This window comes from Asparagus officinalis, chromosome 9 (genome assembly GCF_001876935.1).
Source record: "Asparagus officinalis chromosome 9, Aspof.V1, whole genome shotgun sequence".
In the NCBI taxonomy this organism is placed as follows: domain Eukaryota; kingdom Viridiplantae; phylum Streptophyta; class Magnoliopsida; order Asparagales; family Asparagaceae; genus Asparagus; species Asparagus officinalis.
In genome coordinates, this window is record NC_033802.1 from 213,759 (window position 1) to 229,291 (window position 15,533).

Sequence of the window (15,533 nt, forward strand, 5' to 3'; positions counted from 1 at the left end):
CGCCTTTAGTGTCGGAGACCGATCTGTTGTTTGACGAATCCTCTGACCAGAACTTCGAGGAATTTGAGAGTTTCGCATTGCCATTGCAATTGCCGGCCAAATTTGGGCTTGTTTTGATTTTGGGGGGAAGAAAGTGAGAGTGGGGAAAAAATGAATAATATTGAGTTTTTCTAAATAATATACCCTCAAATCAATAATATTGCCGAAGCGTGCACCTAAGCTCGATGGTGGCGGAGGGGGGTATCGGGGTGTCTGAGAGAAAAAGGAGGAAGAGGGAGAGAGGAGGAAGGAAATGAGTTAGGAGAGAGGAGGAAGGAGGAGCGATGATCATTAGATTTAGAGAGGAAAGAATAGAGGAAATAATGTCATTTTGGGATTTTCTTTAAAAAAAATTCTTTCTCTATGTTTAGTTGGCATGGAATAATTACTAAAAAAGCTAAATCGCATAGATCTGTAATTTGGGAGTTAAACTAGATGCAAAAAAGGTTGAAGGGGTTAATCATATGAGGTTCTTAGAAATTGAGGCATTGACACAATTTTCCGAACAAAGAAACGAGAAGTTTGAAAAGGTAAATTAAAATAAAAAGGAGCCGTAAGTCATATGTCAGCTGGTATGGATCCTCTCCATTTCAAAAATGGCGACTTCTAACCCGTACGGTCAATTTCATTAACTAAGACGTTGACTTCTAACCCGTACATGTCACGATTTCTCGAATTCACGCAACTGTACTTAAATTACCACCATCTCAAATTATAAATACACGAGGAGAGGGAATTTGAACAAGTTCTCGGATTTGTTCGTCCCCATCTTTTCAGAATATTTTCACGAATAAATAACGAGATTTTCAAATCACCCAAAAAATGGTTTATGCTTCGTTATGTAGTGGAGCTCGATTCTCATCAGAACCGGCGGTCGCAAGTGAGCCATGCAATATGTACAAGGGTAAAATGGGAATTCCACCCTGAAGGTTTGGCTCATTCCCTGGTAGGATGTGTAGTCTATATTGCACTCCTCCCTTAGAATCAACGCATACTCTCAGCGGCAGAGACGGGTTTTTTGGCAACGGAGGCTAGAAATTTTAATAATGAAAACAATATAGCATATATATTTTGCACGATTAATTAGTATCTAAACGTTATTAGATAACAAAAGTTTCAAATACAAATTCCAAATTAGATGCAGTGTTTACATAGCATTCTTTTTGTGTTCGGTTTTTAAGGTCATTCTTGAAAAAGTAATACTACAGGGACCCAAACTCATGGGACAAGGGAGGGGACAGGGGAGATGTCCTCTCCCCATTGCTCCATGCACTGTTCATGAACTCATGGGACAGGGGACAGGGGAGCGGCAGAGACGGGTTTTTTGGCAGAGACGGGTCATGAACAGTGCATGGAGCAATGGGGAGGGGACACCTCCCCTGTCCCCTCCCTTGTCACATGAGTTTGGGTCCTTAGGGAATTTCCCTTCTTGAAATGAATTTACTGCTACAAAATGCTCTTCCAACAATCCCCGTTGTAACGAGATTAATATTAACTTCACAATTTGTACACCAAAGAATGTAAAGCGTCCATCTTCCATTCAATCAACTTTTTATCAGGTTAATACATCCTTTAAATTTCAGAAAAAATCATGATGAGAAACCCAAACTACTTATCTAAATTAAGTTTACGCTGGTATCATCTCAAAATAACTAACACCACATTGAAATTTCTTATCTAAAATAAAATCGACATCTTTATATAAATGTGAAAATAACTAACACCGCATGTTAAGTACCATATTACAATAATTAATCGAGCTTGGATGTTTTTAATGTTAGCTTACATTAGCGATGCAACAATACATACTTTAATACCCATATACTGTGAATTGTGTTAATATTTACAGTTATGTACTAATTTATTTCCTTGCACACTTACATGAGGGTAATGAGGACGAAATTAAAAGTGGGGCCCAAGGCCCTGTTGGCCCCAAGGTAAATCCGCCACCGCATACTCTTGTGTGCATATACTCGGACCAGTTAGGGGCTGTTTTGTTCGTGGCCGGATTAATTTTGATGCATGTTACGAATCTGAAAAAATACACATTCATAATCTTGTTTGTTGGCATATATTGAAGAGGATTTGATGAATGACAAATCCAAACAAAAAATTTTGTTTGGTTGAATATGAATTTCTTGAAGATAATAAGATATAATATCCCTCCTTTTTCCCTTTTAGATAAGCATCAATAAAAAATAAGAGTGCAATCAACATATTTTAGGGAATTAGAATTGACGCATTAACCATATGTGGCAACTCCAATTTTACAATAAAAAGATGCTAACCAAATAATGTATTTAGTAAAAGTTTAAGATTTTGGTCTTATAGGTCCCATTTTTTCAATGCAAAATTGTGAAAATGTAAGTAAAAAAACAACCCCTTAGCAAAAATATGGCATTCTCTTGCGTATGTATAAATTCAACCAAATCTGCTTTGATACGGGAAAGAGGTGGTCCAAAACAAAATCAATTTAAAGACAAAAAGTGACCTCAGAAAAACTGGACCAATGTTGGCCTAGTTTTATCGAAGCACAATTTCCCCCAAAATAGGACAGGATCGAAGTTGATTCCATTTTGAGGAATTGCTAAACATAACTGCCTGAAAGTTGTGTTTGGCAATTCCTTAAAATTAGGTCAAGATTGAACCTAACCCATTTTTGTGTTTGTTTTTCACTAGAAAATATTGGACTAACTTTGACATAGTTTTTTCTAAGCCAAAAATGGAGCCTCAAAGTAGTTCTTCATTCTTCTTTTTTTTCTTTTTAATTTGTCTTTTTTAATGGAAAAAACTTCTTCATTAGGCTACCCCGCAAAGGATATTACATCTTTAGAAAGCAAAGGGAAAAAATATGGATAGAGTCTCTCCACATAACGCTATCTAAACTAGACCTCTCCATTGGAAAATAAAAAAGAACTAGTTTACCTCAAAACTAAGTCAAGATTGATCATTTCTCGGTTTTGAGGGATTTTTTCCAAACAAGGCCTAAGGCTCCATGTGTGATCTAATTTAAAAAAAAAAGATTAATCTTTTTTCGATTATGGTTCGGTGTGATTATGTCATAGATTTCAAGAATGTGAAAATTTAAAAAATTCATAGAATTTTTATTATGATTGGGTTGACATTAACTTGCTTATGTGGTGAAAATGTATACTTTGCATATTATTGACTTTCAAGACTTGGTCAATCAACAGTTCAAGTGATCAATTGTCATTCAGAAGTCACTAGATGGACATATTGATGCCATACTGTTTGGTGGAAAATTTGAAGTAAGTGAAATGAAAGAAATTTGATTTGTATTCTCTCGATCTTAATTACAATTTGAATTCCCGATTACAAAAGAGAGGAGAATTGATCTGGATTCTTCCATTTGTTTAATCCTGGGTTCTTTACGGTAGCGATGGAGTGCCTCCCTCGAATGCTCGCGTCGAGTTTGTTCTCCGTTGACTTCTCCGTTGACGATCCGAACGTCTTGATTCACTGGAACAGTATCTCTTCCTCACGATTTGACGCTATGGAGAACTTACGTGGCAAGTTTAAAACTCAAAATGAGTTGATAACTCAGAACGAGTTTGAAACTCTATGAAAGAGTTGATTTAACCGAAAGTCGGTTATAAGCCAAAGATGAAGAAGCTCCTGTTGCCGATCTCCAAAGCTGCAGCCGAAAGATGAAAGATCTTCTTTGCTGCCAAGTCTCAGATCCAAAATGCCAGCCCAAACCGAGAGCCAAATCCCCTCTGTTCGAACCCAAAATCTCTTCTTTGCTCCTGAGCCGAAGAACGAAGGATCTAGCCCGAACTCAGTTGAGTTTACCCATATTTATAGGGGATTAAGGGGTGTAACCGTCCCCTTAATTCGCTCCTAAGTGGGGTGTAACCGCCCTCAAATCATGGGAAACAGTTCTGAAACTGTTCAAAGGTTTAAGGGGTGTAATCCCCCCTAAAATCTCTCCATAATGGGGTATATCCGACCCCATTAAGTGGAGATAGGTTTAAAAACTGTTCAGGTTCTGTTTGAACCAGTCAAACGTAAAAAACGCGGGTCTGACCCCTGCGTTTTGATGTTGCAACGCAGGTTCGACTCCGGCGTTTTGATGTTGTAACGCAGGTCCGACTCTAACATTTTAATGTTGACACACGGGGAGGACCTCCGCGTTTTGGTGTGGCAACGCAGGGAGGACCTATGCGTTTTGTTCTGGGAACACAGCCACGAGCTATGTGTTTTGAATCTGAGACGTATAGGTGAGCTATGCGTCTGGATTTGAAGAGACCGTCAATTTGTAGTCTCTTTTGCTAGAGCATTGCAAAGACTATCATCTTGTAATCTTCTTCTTGGCTCCTTGAAACTATGAGAGTTGTCAGATTGTAACTCCCGATGTTGATTGTGAAGGCTGTTGATTAGAGCTTTCATCAGTTGTTGCGAAGGTCGTCAGTTTGTAACCTTCATCGATCTATGTGAAAGTCTTTAAATTGTAACATTTTAGAAGTCGTCAGATTGTAACTTACATCATCGGTGTTTGATGGGGATCAGCTATCTATTGTGATTTTTAGACAGTCTACACATACAAACAGTACTGAATACTTTCTACATTCCGAGTACGAGTAGTTTAAAATAATAAAAAAATGTGCCTAATTTTGCAGAGGCGAAGTTCAAGATTGAGGTTTAGCATTAAATCAAATCTCAAGAAAACCATAGGTTTTGCGAGGATACACATGGAAAAACTGATTAAATAGAAAATGAAGAAAAAAGCTTGTTTTATAAGAACAAATGGTTTCCTCCCCCCATCTTCATATACTATTTCCTCTAGTTAATAAAATTTCTGAACATCTAGTTACGTCCAGTAAAAAACAACGACAATTTTTCAAGCGAGAAAAACGTCTACACAATTTCTCGGATTAGATTTAGGCATAGGGCCATATATAGTACATTAATTATCAAGTTGTATATGATCGATCTTGTGTACTTTGATTTTGGAGTCTACGAAGCAACAAATAGATCAGAAATGTTGCCGTCTTAATTATTAGCTTAAGTAAGTTAATTTGCCGCCCCTACTAAATTACAAAAATAGGTGCTTAATTTGTTGCTTGGCTCTAATTCTTCTCTTTAATTAGTTAGAAAGTTGACAAGCTAGCTAGGTCTAAGCCTCCGGCCTGCAGCATGATTACTATAAATTGAGGAAGTTATTGTAGCCATTAATTAACCTCTGTTTTCTTTTACTTAATTGATCATAGCCTCATCAAGAATAAGATTGAGGAGATGATGAAACACAACATTCTTCCTCTTCTTTTATTAATAACTAGTAGTTGCTTTATTTTTGTCCACGGCTCCTCCAACACAAAGGTATATATACGTTTTTTTACATTTCAACTTCACTGATGCACGTGTCAAGTGTATAATTAATTAGTGGGTGTGGTTTTCAAATAATGCTTTCGTTATTGATGATGAGGTCTAAATTAAATTCTTGCAGCATTACATTGTGTACATGGGAGAGCACTCTCATCCGAGCACTGATTCCGTCGTCTCCGCCAACCATGCAGTGCTTGCTTCTGTAATGGGGACGTAATACCCTGAATTCTCATCAATAATAAAGTTTTATTTTGTAGTGTACTAATATTTAGTTTTTTTAAGGAATATTTAGTAAGGAGCCACTTTTTTTTTTAATTTTTTTGACAAATAATGGTCATAGTCCGATCTTGAGTTTGAGACACCTCGAATTCCATCCGTCAACTTTAGCAATCAGCAGCTAAAAAGGGCCGGCCTATGGCCCACTTGTCACCACAAAAAAAAAAAAAAAATACACACACATACATACTAGCTTACAAATTGGATGCAATTTGATTGTTTTAGTGAGGATGAAGCAAAACAAGCTGCGACCTACCATTACAGCAAGAGTTTTAGAGGTTTTTCCGCAATGCTTACTCCCGAACAAGCGAGCCTACTCCAAGGTAATTAGTTATCACTTCCGTGCTCCTCAAAGAGGTTGAAAGTGCAAAATACGAAGGAAAAAAAATTACATGAAATTAACTTGATACCGATCGAGAGATCGATGTAGAAGCTAGCAGACTATAAGATCACATATTCCTATATCGTGTGAACCAAAATCCTGCAAGTCTGATTGAGTTGTGGGCGATTGTAGACGACGAAGAAGTCATTTCGGTATTTGAGAGCAAGAGGAATCGAGTCGATTCGACACATTCATGGGACTTCTTGGGTGTCAACCTGCCTGCTGGTAATAATCTAGGGAAGGAGATGCATCTACAATCAGATGTCATTGTTGGCTGCATTGACTCAGGTTTCAAACGTCACCCTGCTTTATCCCCTTTTGCTTGTTTATTTCAACGAACGGCGGATTGATATGAACTTAATTTTGTAATGTTCAGGGATTTGGCCGGAGTCAGAGAGTTTCAATGATGCGGGCCTAGGCCCGGTCCCCAAACGGTTCAAAGGAGAATGCGTCTCTGGACAAAATTTCAGTGCAGCAAATTGCAACAGGTGAACAAAATGATATATTTAATTTAAATCTTATTATGGGTTATTCACAGAATCACTTCTCCTCTGTTTATAACAATTAGATGGCTACTTGATCATTAAAGTTGGCTGGTGCGTAGCTAACATGACATATTTAGATCCCAAGTCAATTTATTCAACTTATTACTGACGACGGTCTGAATGTACGTCATATTAACATCGCACTTAGTTTGTGCATGACTGCACTCTGTTGATGGCTTTGTTAGGAAAATCATTGGCGCCCGTTACTACTCGAAAGGCATCCCCTTGAATCCGTTGGCCTCCCTTCTTCCGATCGCCTCGGCGATGCTGAGGCCACGGGACCCAACACGCGCCTCCACCATCACCGGCTCCATCGTCCCCAGCACGAGCATGCTCGGCATGGCACCCGGCGTTGCTCGAGGCGGCGCGTTCGGAGCTCGTCTGGTCGTGTACAAAGCGTGCTGGTTCGGTCTCTGCAGTGATGCCGATATCCTTGCAGCCTTCGACGACGCGGTCGCCGACGGTGTGGAAATAATCTCCATGTCTGTGTCGCCCATTCCGCCGCAGCCTAGTGTTTTCTCGGATGTCATCTCGATCGGGTCTTTCCACGCTTTCCGAAAGAAGATTCTGGTGACCGTTTCTGCCGGAAACACAGGATTGCCAGCGTCGACGACTATTATTGCGCCGTGGATGATGACGGTTGCTGCGAGCTCTATTGATCGTCAGTTCAATTCGTATGTTCATTTGGGCAACTCCAAAGTTCTAAGGGTAAGGGTAAATTAATTTGAAAATTAAAAAAAAATTGAATTAGAGCTTTTTCTTTTGTTAATTAATTAACTTATTAAAATGTTAAAAGGGAACATCATTGAATCCTACCGGATTGACTGGCCATTATCCCATCATATCAGCAAGCGCTGCTGCAGCTCCAGGTATTCCAGCCAAAAATGCCAGGTACTAAAACTCATTTCCATTCAAATTCTTACAGTTCCTTCCGCTTATTTCCCGCCAGCAAAACTGAAGCTGAATTTATTAGCATTTTGAGCCGTGAATCCTTTCGCAGTTTTTGCCAGAAAAACACGATGGATCCCAGGTTGATAGCGGGAAAGATTGTGGTCTGCGCAATAAAGACGACGAGAGTGTCAGGCGCCTATCAACTCCAAAACCCACCGAAAGTGCACAGCCAATGTTGAAAAGGAGAAAGAAAACAAAAGAGCGGGCCCCACTGCTACAGTAAAATATTAATATTTTATTGTGCATAGTGTTTTTCAAAAAACTATAAATAGGGCTCCAAATCCTTAAGGAAATCTCATCCCAGAAACTTCTTCTTATATAGAAGTGTGTGAGAGAAAAAATAGAGAGAGTATCTCCTTAGAAAGAGAGATTGTAACTCCAGAGTTTTCTCCTCATAGTGAATTCTTCTATCCTTGCCCGTGGACGTAGGCAATCAAGAGCCGAACCACGTAAATCTGTGTGTCCAACATTTTATCTCTACTTTTACTTTTCTATTGCTGCGATCCTGCTCTATTGGGCCCCGGGTTTGTCCCAACAAGTGGTATCAGAGCCAACTTAGGGTACTTGTATATATCTACTTATCGTATGCTCTGTGGCTGCCACCAAAGGTGGATCCTCCACATCAGAAAATAAGTTAGGTTATCACTTACCCTTTGGAGGTGACGGGTACTATTCACGAGGACGGTACTATTCACAAATACGTTACTATTCACAAGTACGGTACTATTCACGGATACGGTTACTGTTCATAAATACAGTACTATTTACGTGAAATAGTAAGAAGTTACTGTTCGTGGTAGAAGCAATGGCGGCGAAGTTCAAGATCGAGAAATTCGACGGGAGTAATTTCTCACTGTGGAAGTTGAAGATAAAAGCTATCTTGAGAAAAGATAATTGCCTGGCGGCCATCGGTGCAAGGCCGGACGACATCACAGATGATAAGAAGTGGAACGAGATGGACGAAAATGCTATTGCAAATCTCCATCTGGCATTAGCAGACGGGGTGCTGTCAAGCATAGAGGAGAAAAAGACAACAAAGGAGATCTGGGATATTCTAACAAAGCGATTCAGAGTCTACCTGACTCGTATGATCAACTCATCATCAACCTGACGAACAACGTCCTCACGGACAATCTAGTCTTCGACGATGTTGCAGCCGCTGTTCTGGAGGAAGAAAATCGGCGCAAGAACAAGGAAGACAGGCAGACAAGTTCGCAGCAAGCGGAGGCCTTGTCGGTGACGAGAGGAAGATCAACGGAACGTGGCTCCAGTGGGAGTCATGCCCATGGTAGATCGAAATCACGAAGTAAGAAGAATATCAAATGCTACAACTGTGGCAAAAGAGGGCACGTCAAATCGGAGTGTTGGCACAACAAGAAGAGTGGAGATAAAAAGTCTTCAGAGCCATCAACATCTCAAGGATGCGTTGTCAGCACGTCAGAGGATGGTGAAATTCTATTCAGTGGAGCAACCACTGTTGATGAAGGCAGAAAGAAGTTTGCTGATGTCTGGCTTCTAGATTCAGCAGCCTCTTGGCACATGACCTCTCGGAGAGATTGGTTTCACAAATATGAACCTATCTCAGGAGGATCTGTATTCATGGGGAATGATCATGCCTTGGAGATTTGTGGTATTGGTACTATCAAAATCAAAATGTTTGATGGTATAATACGCACCATTCAAGATGTGCGACATGTGAAGGGCTTGAAGAAGAATCTATTGTCTTTGGGACAATTAGATGAGCTCGGGTGCAAGACTCATATAGAAAATGGAGTCATGAAGATTGTTAGAGGGGCGCTTGTGGTGATAAAAGGAGAAAAGATAGCTGCAAATCTGTACATGCTCAAGGGAGAGACTCTGCAGGAAGCTGATTCATGTGTGGCATCAACCAGCCGTGGAGAAGAACAAACCATGATGTGGCATCGCAAGCTAGGCCACATGTCAGAACGAGGCTTGAAGGTTCTCTCCGATCAGAAACTGCTTCCTGGACTTAATTCGGTAGCTCTTCCATTTTGCGAGCATTGTGTTACAAGCAAGCAGCATCGACTGAAGTTCAACACATCGAGTTCTAGAAGCAAGGCTATTCTGGAACTGGTTCATTCTGATGTATGGCAAGCACCAGTTACATCCTTAGGAGGAGCAAAGTACTTTGTGTCCTTTATTGATGATTACTCCAGGAGATGTTGGGTGTATCCTATCAAGAAGAAGGCGGATGTGTTCTCAGTCTTTAAAGCCTACAAAGCGCGGGTCGAGCTTGAATCTGAGAAGAAGATCAAGTGTTTGAGGTCAGATAATGGAGGAGAATACACAGACGGTGAATTCCTAGCATTCTGCAAGCATGAAGGCATCAAAAGACAATTCAGTACGGCTTATACTCCTCAACAAAATGGAGTGGCGGAGCGGATGAACAGAACTCTGTTGGAAAGAACAAGAGCTATGTTGGCTACTGCAAATCTGGAAAAAGTCTTTTGGGCGGAAGCAGTAAAAATCGCTTGTTATGTGGTGAATCGATCTCCATCAACTACAATACAATTGAAGACACCGATGGAGATGTGGACTGGCAAACCAGCTGACTATTCCAACCTCCATATATTTGGAAGTCCAGTGTACGTAATGTACAATGCCCAAGAAATTACAAAGCTGGATTCAAAATCCAGAAAATGCATATTCTTGGGGTATGCTGATGGAGTAAAGGGGTATCGCCTGTGGGATCCCACTGCCCGCAAGGTTATCATCAGCAGAGATGTTATCTTTGTAGAGAACCAACTACAAAGTGAAGAGAAAGAAAGCAGTTCGAGGAAGGACTCAGAGACTGTAGCTGTTCAGGTAGAAGATAATCTGAATTCTTCTGAAGCGACACCGGAGCATGATGTACAAGAACCAGTCGAGGCCGAGGCTCCAGAAGTTCGAAGGTCAACTCGTGAGAGAAGACCACCGACTTGGCACTCGGAGTATATTACGGAGAGTAATGTTGCATACTGTCTTCTAACAGAAGATGGAGAGCCATCAACTTTTCATGAAGCTATAAATGGCACAGATGCATCTTTGTGGATGGCAGCAATGCAGGAAGAAATTGAAGCTCTCCATAAGAACAAGACTTGGGAACTTGTGTCACTGCCACAAGGAAGAAAGACCATTGGAAACAAATGGGTCTACAAGATCAAGCGAAATGGCGATGATCAAGTGGAGCGGTATCGTGCTAGATTGGTGGTAAAAGGATATGCTCAGAAAGAAGGTATTGATTTTAATGAAATATTTTCTCCTGTAGTGCGACTAACAACAGTCCGAATAGTCCTGGCTATGAGCGCTATATTTGACTTACATCTAGAGCAGCTAGATGTGAAAACAGCATTTCTTCATGGAGATCTTGAAGAAGAAATTTACATGCTCCAACCAGAAGGTTTTGAAGAAAAAGGAAAAGAGAACTTGGTTTGCAGATTGAACAAATCTCTGTACGGTCTAAAGCAGGCGCCGAGGTGTTGGTATAAGAGATTTGATTCATTCATCATGAGCCTTGGATACAACAGACTTAATTCAGACCCTTGTGCATATTTCAAGAGGTTTGGTGAAAATAACTTTGTTATCTTATTGTTGTATGTTGACGACATGTTGGTTGCAGGCCCCAACAAAGATCGTATCCAAGAATTAAAGGCTCAGTTGGCTAGGGAATTTGAAATGAAGGATTTAGGATCTGCAAACAAGATTCTAGGGATGCAAATTTACCGAGACAGAATTAATAGGAAGATTTGGCTTTCTCAGAAGAACTATTTGAAGAAAATCTTGCGACGCTTTAACATGCAAGATTGTAAGTCAATTTCTACCCCACTTCCTGTTAATTTCAAGTTATCCTCCAGTATGAGTCCTAGCAGTGAAGAAGAGAGGATGGAGATGTCTCGAGTACCGTATGCATCAGCAGTGGGAAGCTTAATGTTCGCGATGATTTGTACAAGACCAGACATTGCACAAGCAGTGGGAGTGGTTAGTCGATACATGGCGAATCCTGGTAAAGAGCATTGGAATGCTGTAAAGAGGATCCTAAAATACATTAAGGAAACCTGAAATTTTGCATTATGTTATGGGGAAATGTTGCATTATGTTATGGGGGATCTGATTTTATTGTCAGTGGATATGTTGATTCTGATTATGCAGGTGATCGTGATAATAGCAAATCCACCACAGGTTATGTGTTTGCACTTGCTGGCGGAGCTGTAAGCTGGGTTTTAAAACTGCAGTCAGTTGTGGCTAAATCAACAACAGAAGCAGAGTATGTAGCAGCTACACAAGCTAGTAAAGAAGCGATGTGGTTGAAGATGGTGCTGGAGGAACTCGGCTATGAACAAAAGAAGATTTCTCTATTTTGTGACAGTCAGAGTGCTTTGCATTTGGCAAGAAATCCAGTCTTTCATTCAAAGACCAAGCACATTCGAGTTCAGTATCACTTCGTTCGTGAGAAAGTGGAAGAAGGAACAGTAGATATGCAGAAAATTCACACCAAGGACAACCTAGCAGATTTTTTGACCAAAGCAGTCAATACTGACAAATTTATTTGGTGTCGATCCTCTTGTGGTCTGTCTGAGATGTAAGCAACATGAAGATGGCAAGATAGAAAGAATGATGTGAAGATATGATTGATACTCAATCAAATCTTCAAGTGGGAGATTGTCAGGCGCCTATCAACTCCAAAACCCACCGAAAGTGCACAGCCAATGTTGAAAAGGAGAAAGAAAACAAAAGAGCGGGCCCCACTGCTACAGTAAAATATTAATATTTTATTGTGCATAGTGTTTTTCAAAAAACTATAAATAGGGCTCCAAATCCTTAAGGAAATCTCATCCCAGAAACTTCTTCTTATATAGAAGTGTGTGAGAGAAAAAATAGAGAGAGTATCTCCTTAGAAAGAGAGATTGTAACTCCAGAGTTTTCTCCTCATAGTGAATTCTTCTATCCTTGCCCGTGGACGTAGGCAATCAAGAGCCGAACCACGTAAATCTGTGTGTCCAACATTTTATCTCTACTTTTACTTTTCTATTGCTGCGATCCTGCTCTATTGGGCCCCGGGTTTGTCCCAACAGAGAGACGATCGGAGAGCCAAGGTTGAAGCAGTGCAGAAAGCTGGCGGTGTGGCGATGATCGTCGTGGCTCCTCAGCTCGTAGATCTCGCCTTCTTACTTCCATTTCCAAACTCGTTGATCGGCCAGGCTGAAGCTCAGGTCCTCGATGAGTATCTCAGCTCAGAAAGGTGCATGTGTACCTACTTCATGTCATTTTAGGTTCAAGAGCTCTAGGACTGCAATCATCTGTTTCAAGAAAAAAGGGTTAATCATACATAAATCTCGCTAAGTTAGTCACTAATTTGACGTCGAAACAAAGTTTATTATTTCCCCGTTATCTCTACTCGTAATTATGTCAGGTTCATATCACATCAATGTGCTGCTGAGCGATCTCTGATATTTCATTGCGCGATAAAGTTTGGAGATTATACAGCCCTCTATATTTAAGATGAATATATTTTGCAATTGATCCTCCTGAAAACTCACTGAATCTACTGTATACTGACTACAGATATCCGACCGCGACGATCTCGAAAACTTTTACCGTTCTCGACACCACCCCAGCACCTCAAATGGCATTCTTTTCCTCACAAGGGCCTAACCTTATTCTACCCGACATAATTAAGGTACTACACTTAAACAAAAAATAAATACCAAATACCCGTTAATTAATTTTGTATGGTCGTCAACCGTAGCCGGATATCACGGCACCAGGAGTGAACATATTGGCTTGCGTGTCCCTCCGAGGTCCGAATGGGCGAAGGGCCCTCACTAACTAACATCATCTCCGCACGCTCATATCGTGCCCCCGAGCCCCGCCGAAGTTATGTCTGCATTGATGACCACAGGTTCACACTACCACGCTTTAGAACTCGATAGTATATTTTGACTCTTTTGCCCTCAGTTGGACTCACTAATTTTACCCAGTGTACTAATATTAATCAATATTTTGCTCAGGGTAAAAGAGTCAAAAAAAATTCACCAGGCCGGAGGCCCATCTGTCAGAATAAGTTTATTCTGCATTAATAAGTTCCTAATTGGATCTAAGCACGTTTAGTGACTGCTTTTAATTTTCCACAGCAACTGTTGAAGACAACACTCACGGCCCAATTCTCCGCTACCCAAACGGGTCACAAGCCACTCCTTTCGACTACGGATCAGGCCACTTAAACCCGGTGGCAGCAATAAACCCAGGCTTAGTCTACGACTTCAGGCCCAAAGACATCATCAACTTCCTCTGTAGCAACGGAGCCACCTCAGCTGGACTCAAGAACCTCACTGGGTACTCCACCAAATGCAGTGCTCCCCTCATCCCCTCGTACAACTTCAACTACCCTTCAATTGGAGTTTCCAAGGTCACCGGGAAAATGTCGGTGTATCGGACGGTCACGAACGCGCACGACGGCGACTGGACTTATCGAGCGGCGGTTGAGAATCCGGCGGGGGTTTGGGTGAGCGTTGTGCCTGAAGAGCTAGTGTTCAGCAAATTTGGAGAGAAGAAGAGTTACAGGATTGATCTGGTGCCTTATGAGCCTAGTAGTGGGAGGTTTGTGTTTGGGTCCGTAACTTGGAGTGATGGGACTCATAGAGTGAGGAGTCCGATTGGGCTCAATGTGGTCTCGGTCTAGGTGAGCTTGATGTTGGTTACTAGTTTGAGTTTGGCTTTGTACTAGGTTTAAGATAAGAAGTTGCTCTTTTCTGGCAGTTTAATTACCAAGCAGTTATGTGATGTGCTCAGTTAATATTGTTACGTCTTTTGATGAGGCCATAACAAAATTTTCCTTTTCCAATTTTACATGCTTCATATATGGGTTGACTTGGATTGCTAGTCAATGTATTATTAATTAATTTCTTAAATATTAGACGTCCATATATATATATATGTTTTAATTGCTAGAATAGCCGATCATAACTAAATTCTAATTGGATTGCTAGTCACTTCTAACACTTTCCGTTCAATTTGAAGTTCTATATTCTTATTTATTTTAAGCAATAAAGCTTAATTAATATGTCACAAGATAATATGTTCAACAAATTAAAAAATGTATATAATTACCCAACACAATTGTCCAATATTGCCACGAATTATTACTTTCATTAATGATCAAGATGTTACGCGTAGCAAGAACTCCGTTATGTCCAATAATCAAGACTTTTTACGCCACATTAGCCGAATCCATTATCGTGTCAATTGATGGATGCCAATAGTTAGGAGCGATTCACGATCCAAAAATGAGTGGCCTGCTTGGATTTTTTTTCCCCTTTCACTTCGAAATATTCGACTTCAATTTACTGATAGTAAAGAAAACTAAATTCTCTTTTATTCTCAATTTATCTCTTGGACTAGACAGTATAACCCCCACTAAATTCGGCCTCCTCAAAGGAATATTCGATGCGAAAAAGATTCATCGCGAAACCCCAATTAATAAAAAAAAAAGTGCATAACAAACCGCATAGCTCAGTTGGGTAGGAGACGTCTAAGTTTAAAATTGGATCCAAACTCTAAAATGACGTGGGAAAAAGAAAGATGCAGAATGTCTAGCTGATATCTGAATTAGAAACACTAGAGGCACACCCTTAAATCACACTATCAACCATACCCCTCTCTATCTATTGTGTTTGCTGGGCCCCACATGTTTTACTAAAAAAATCATAAAGACACTATAGATAGAGAGGGGTGTGGTTGATAGTGTGGTTTAATGGTGTGCCCCTAACACTACTCTATCTGAATTGTTAGATTTGAGTCTTGAAATATGGTAGGAAATTTTTAGATTTGAGTCTTGAATTATGGTAGGAAAATTTGGTCTCCGCCCCCTGCGCGGTTAAAATGTAAGAGGATTGGAGTTGCATGAAACATTTTAGATTGGTTACCTTTGAATATCTTTGCATTTAAGATTTGGCCCAAAAGGCAAAGTGAAAAGGACGAGGCTTTCTCGGGCTTTT

At 40.5% G+C, this 15,533-nt stretch overlaps 1 protein-coding gene across 1 annotated transcript in view; it reads left to right on the forward strand.

The window, feature by feature from the left end:
• Positions 1-14,313, forward strand: part of LOC109824089 (subtilisin-like protease SBT5.3) — a 29,166-nt gene extending 14,853 nt beyond the window's left edge. Inside the window, 16 exon segments of the mRNA XM_020390611.1 lie at positions 1,889-1,976; positions 5,507-5,598; positions 5,887-5,984; positions 6,176-6,331; positions 6,420-6,531; positions 6,774-7,296; positions 7,385-7,479; positions 7,589-7,666; positions 8,538-8,845; positions 10,298-10,459; positions 11,689-11,747; positions 12,612-12,778; positions 13,102-13,216; positions 13,286-13,364; positions 13,367-13,438; positions 13,671-14,313. Coding sequence (XP_020246200.1) covers positions 1,889-1,976; positions 5,507-5,598; positions 5,887-5,984; positions 6,176-6,331; positions 6,420-6,531; positions 6,774-7,296; positions 7,385-7,479; positions 7,589-7,666; positions 8,538-8,845; positions 10,298-10,459; positions 11,689-11,747; positions 12,612-12,778; positions 13,102-13,216; positions 13,286-13,364; positions 13,367-13,438; positions 13,671-14,218 — 2,752 coding nt within the window. The 3' untranslated portion in view covers positions 14,219-14,313.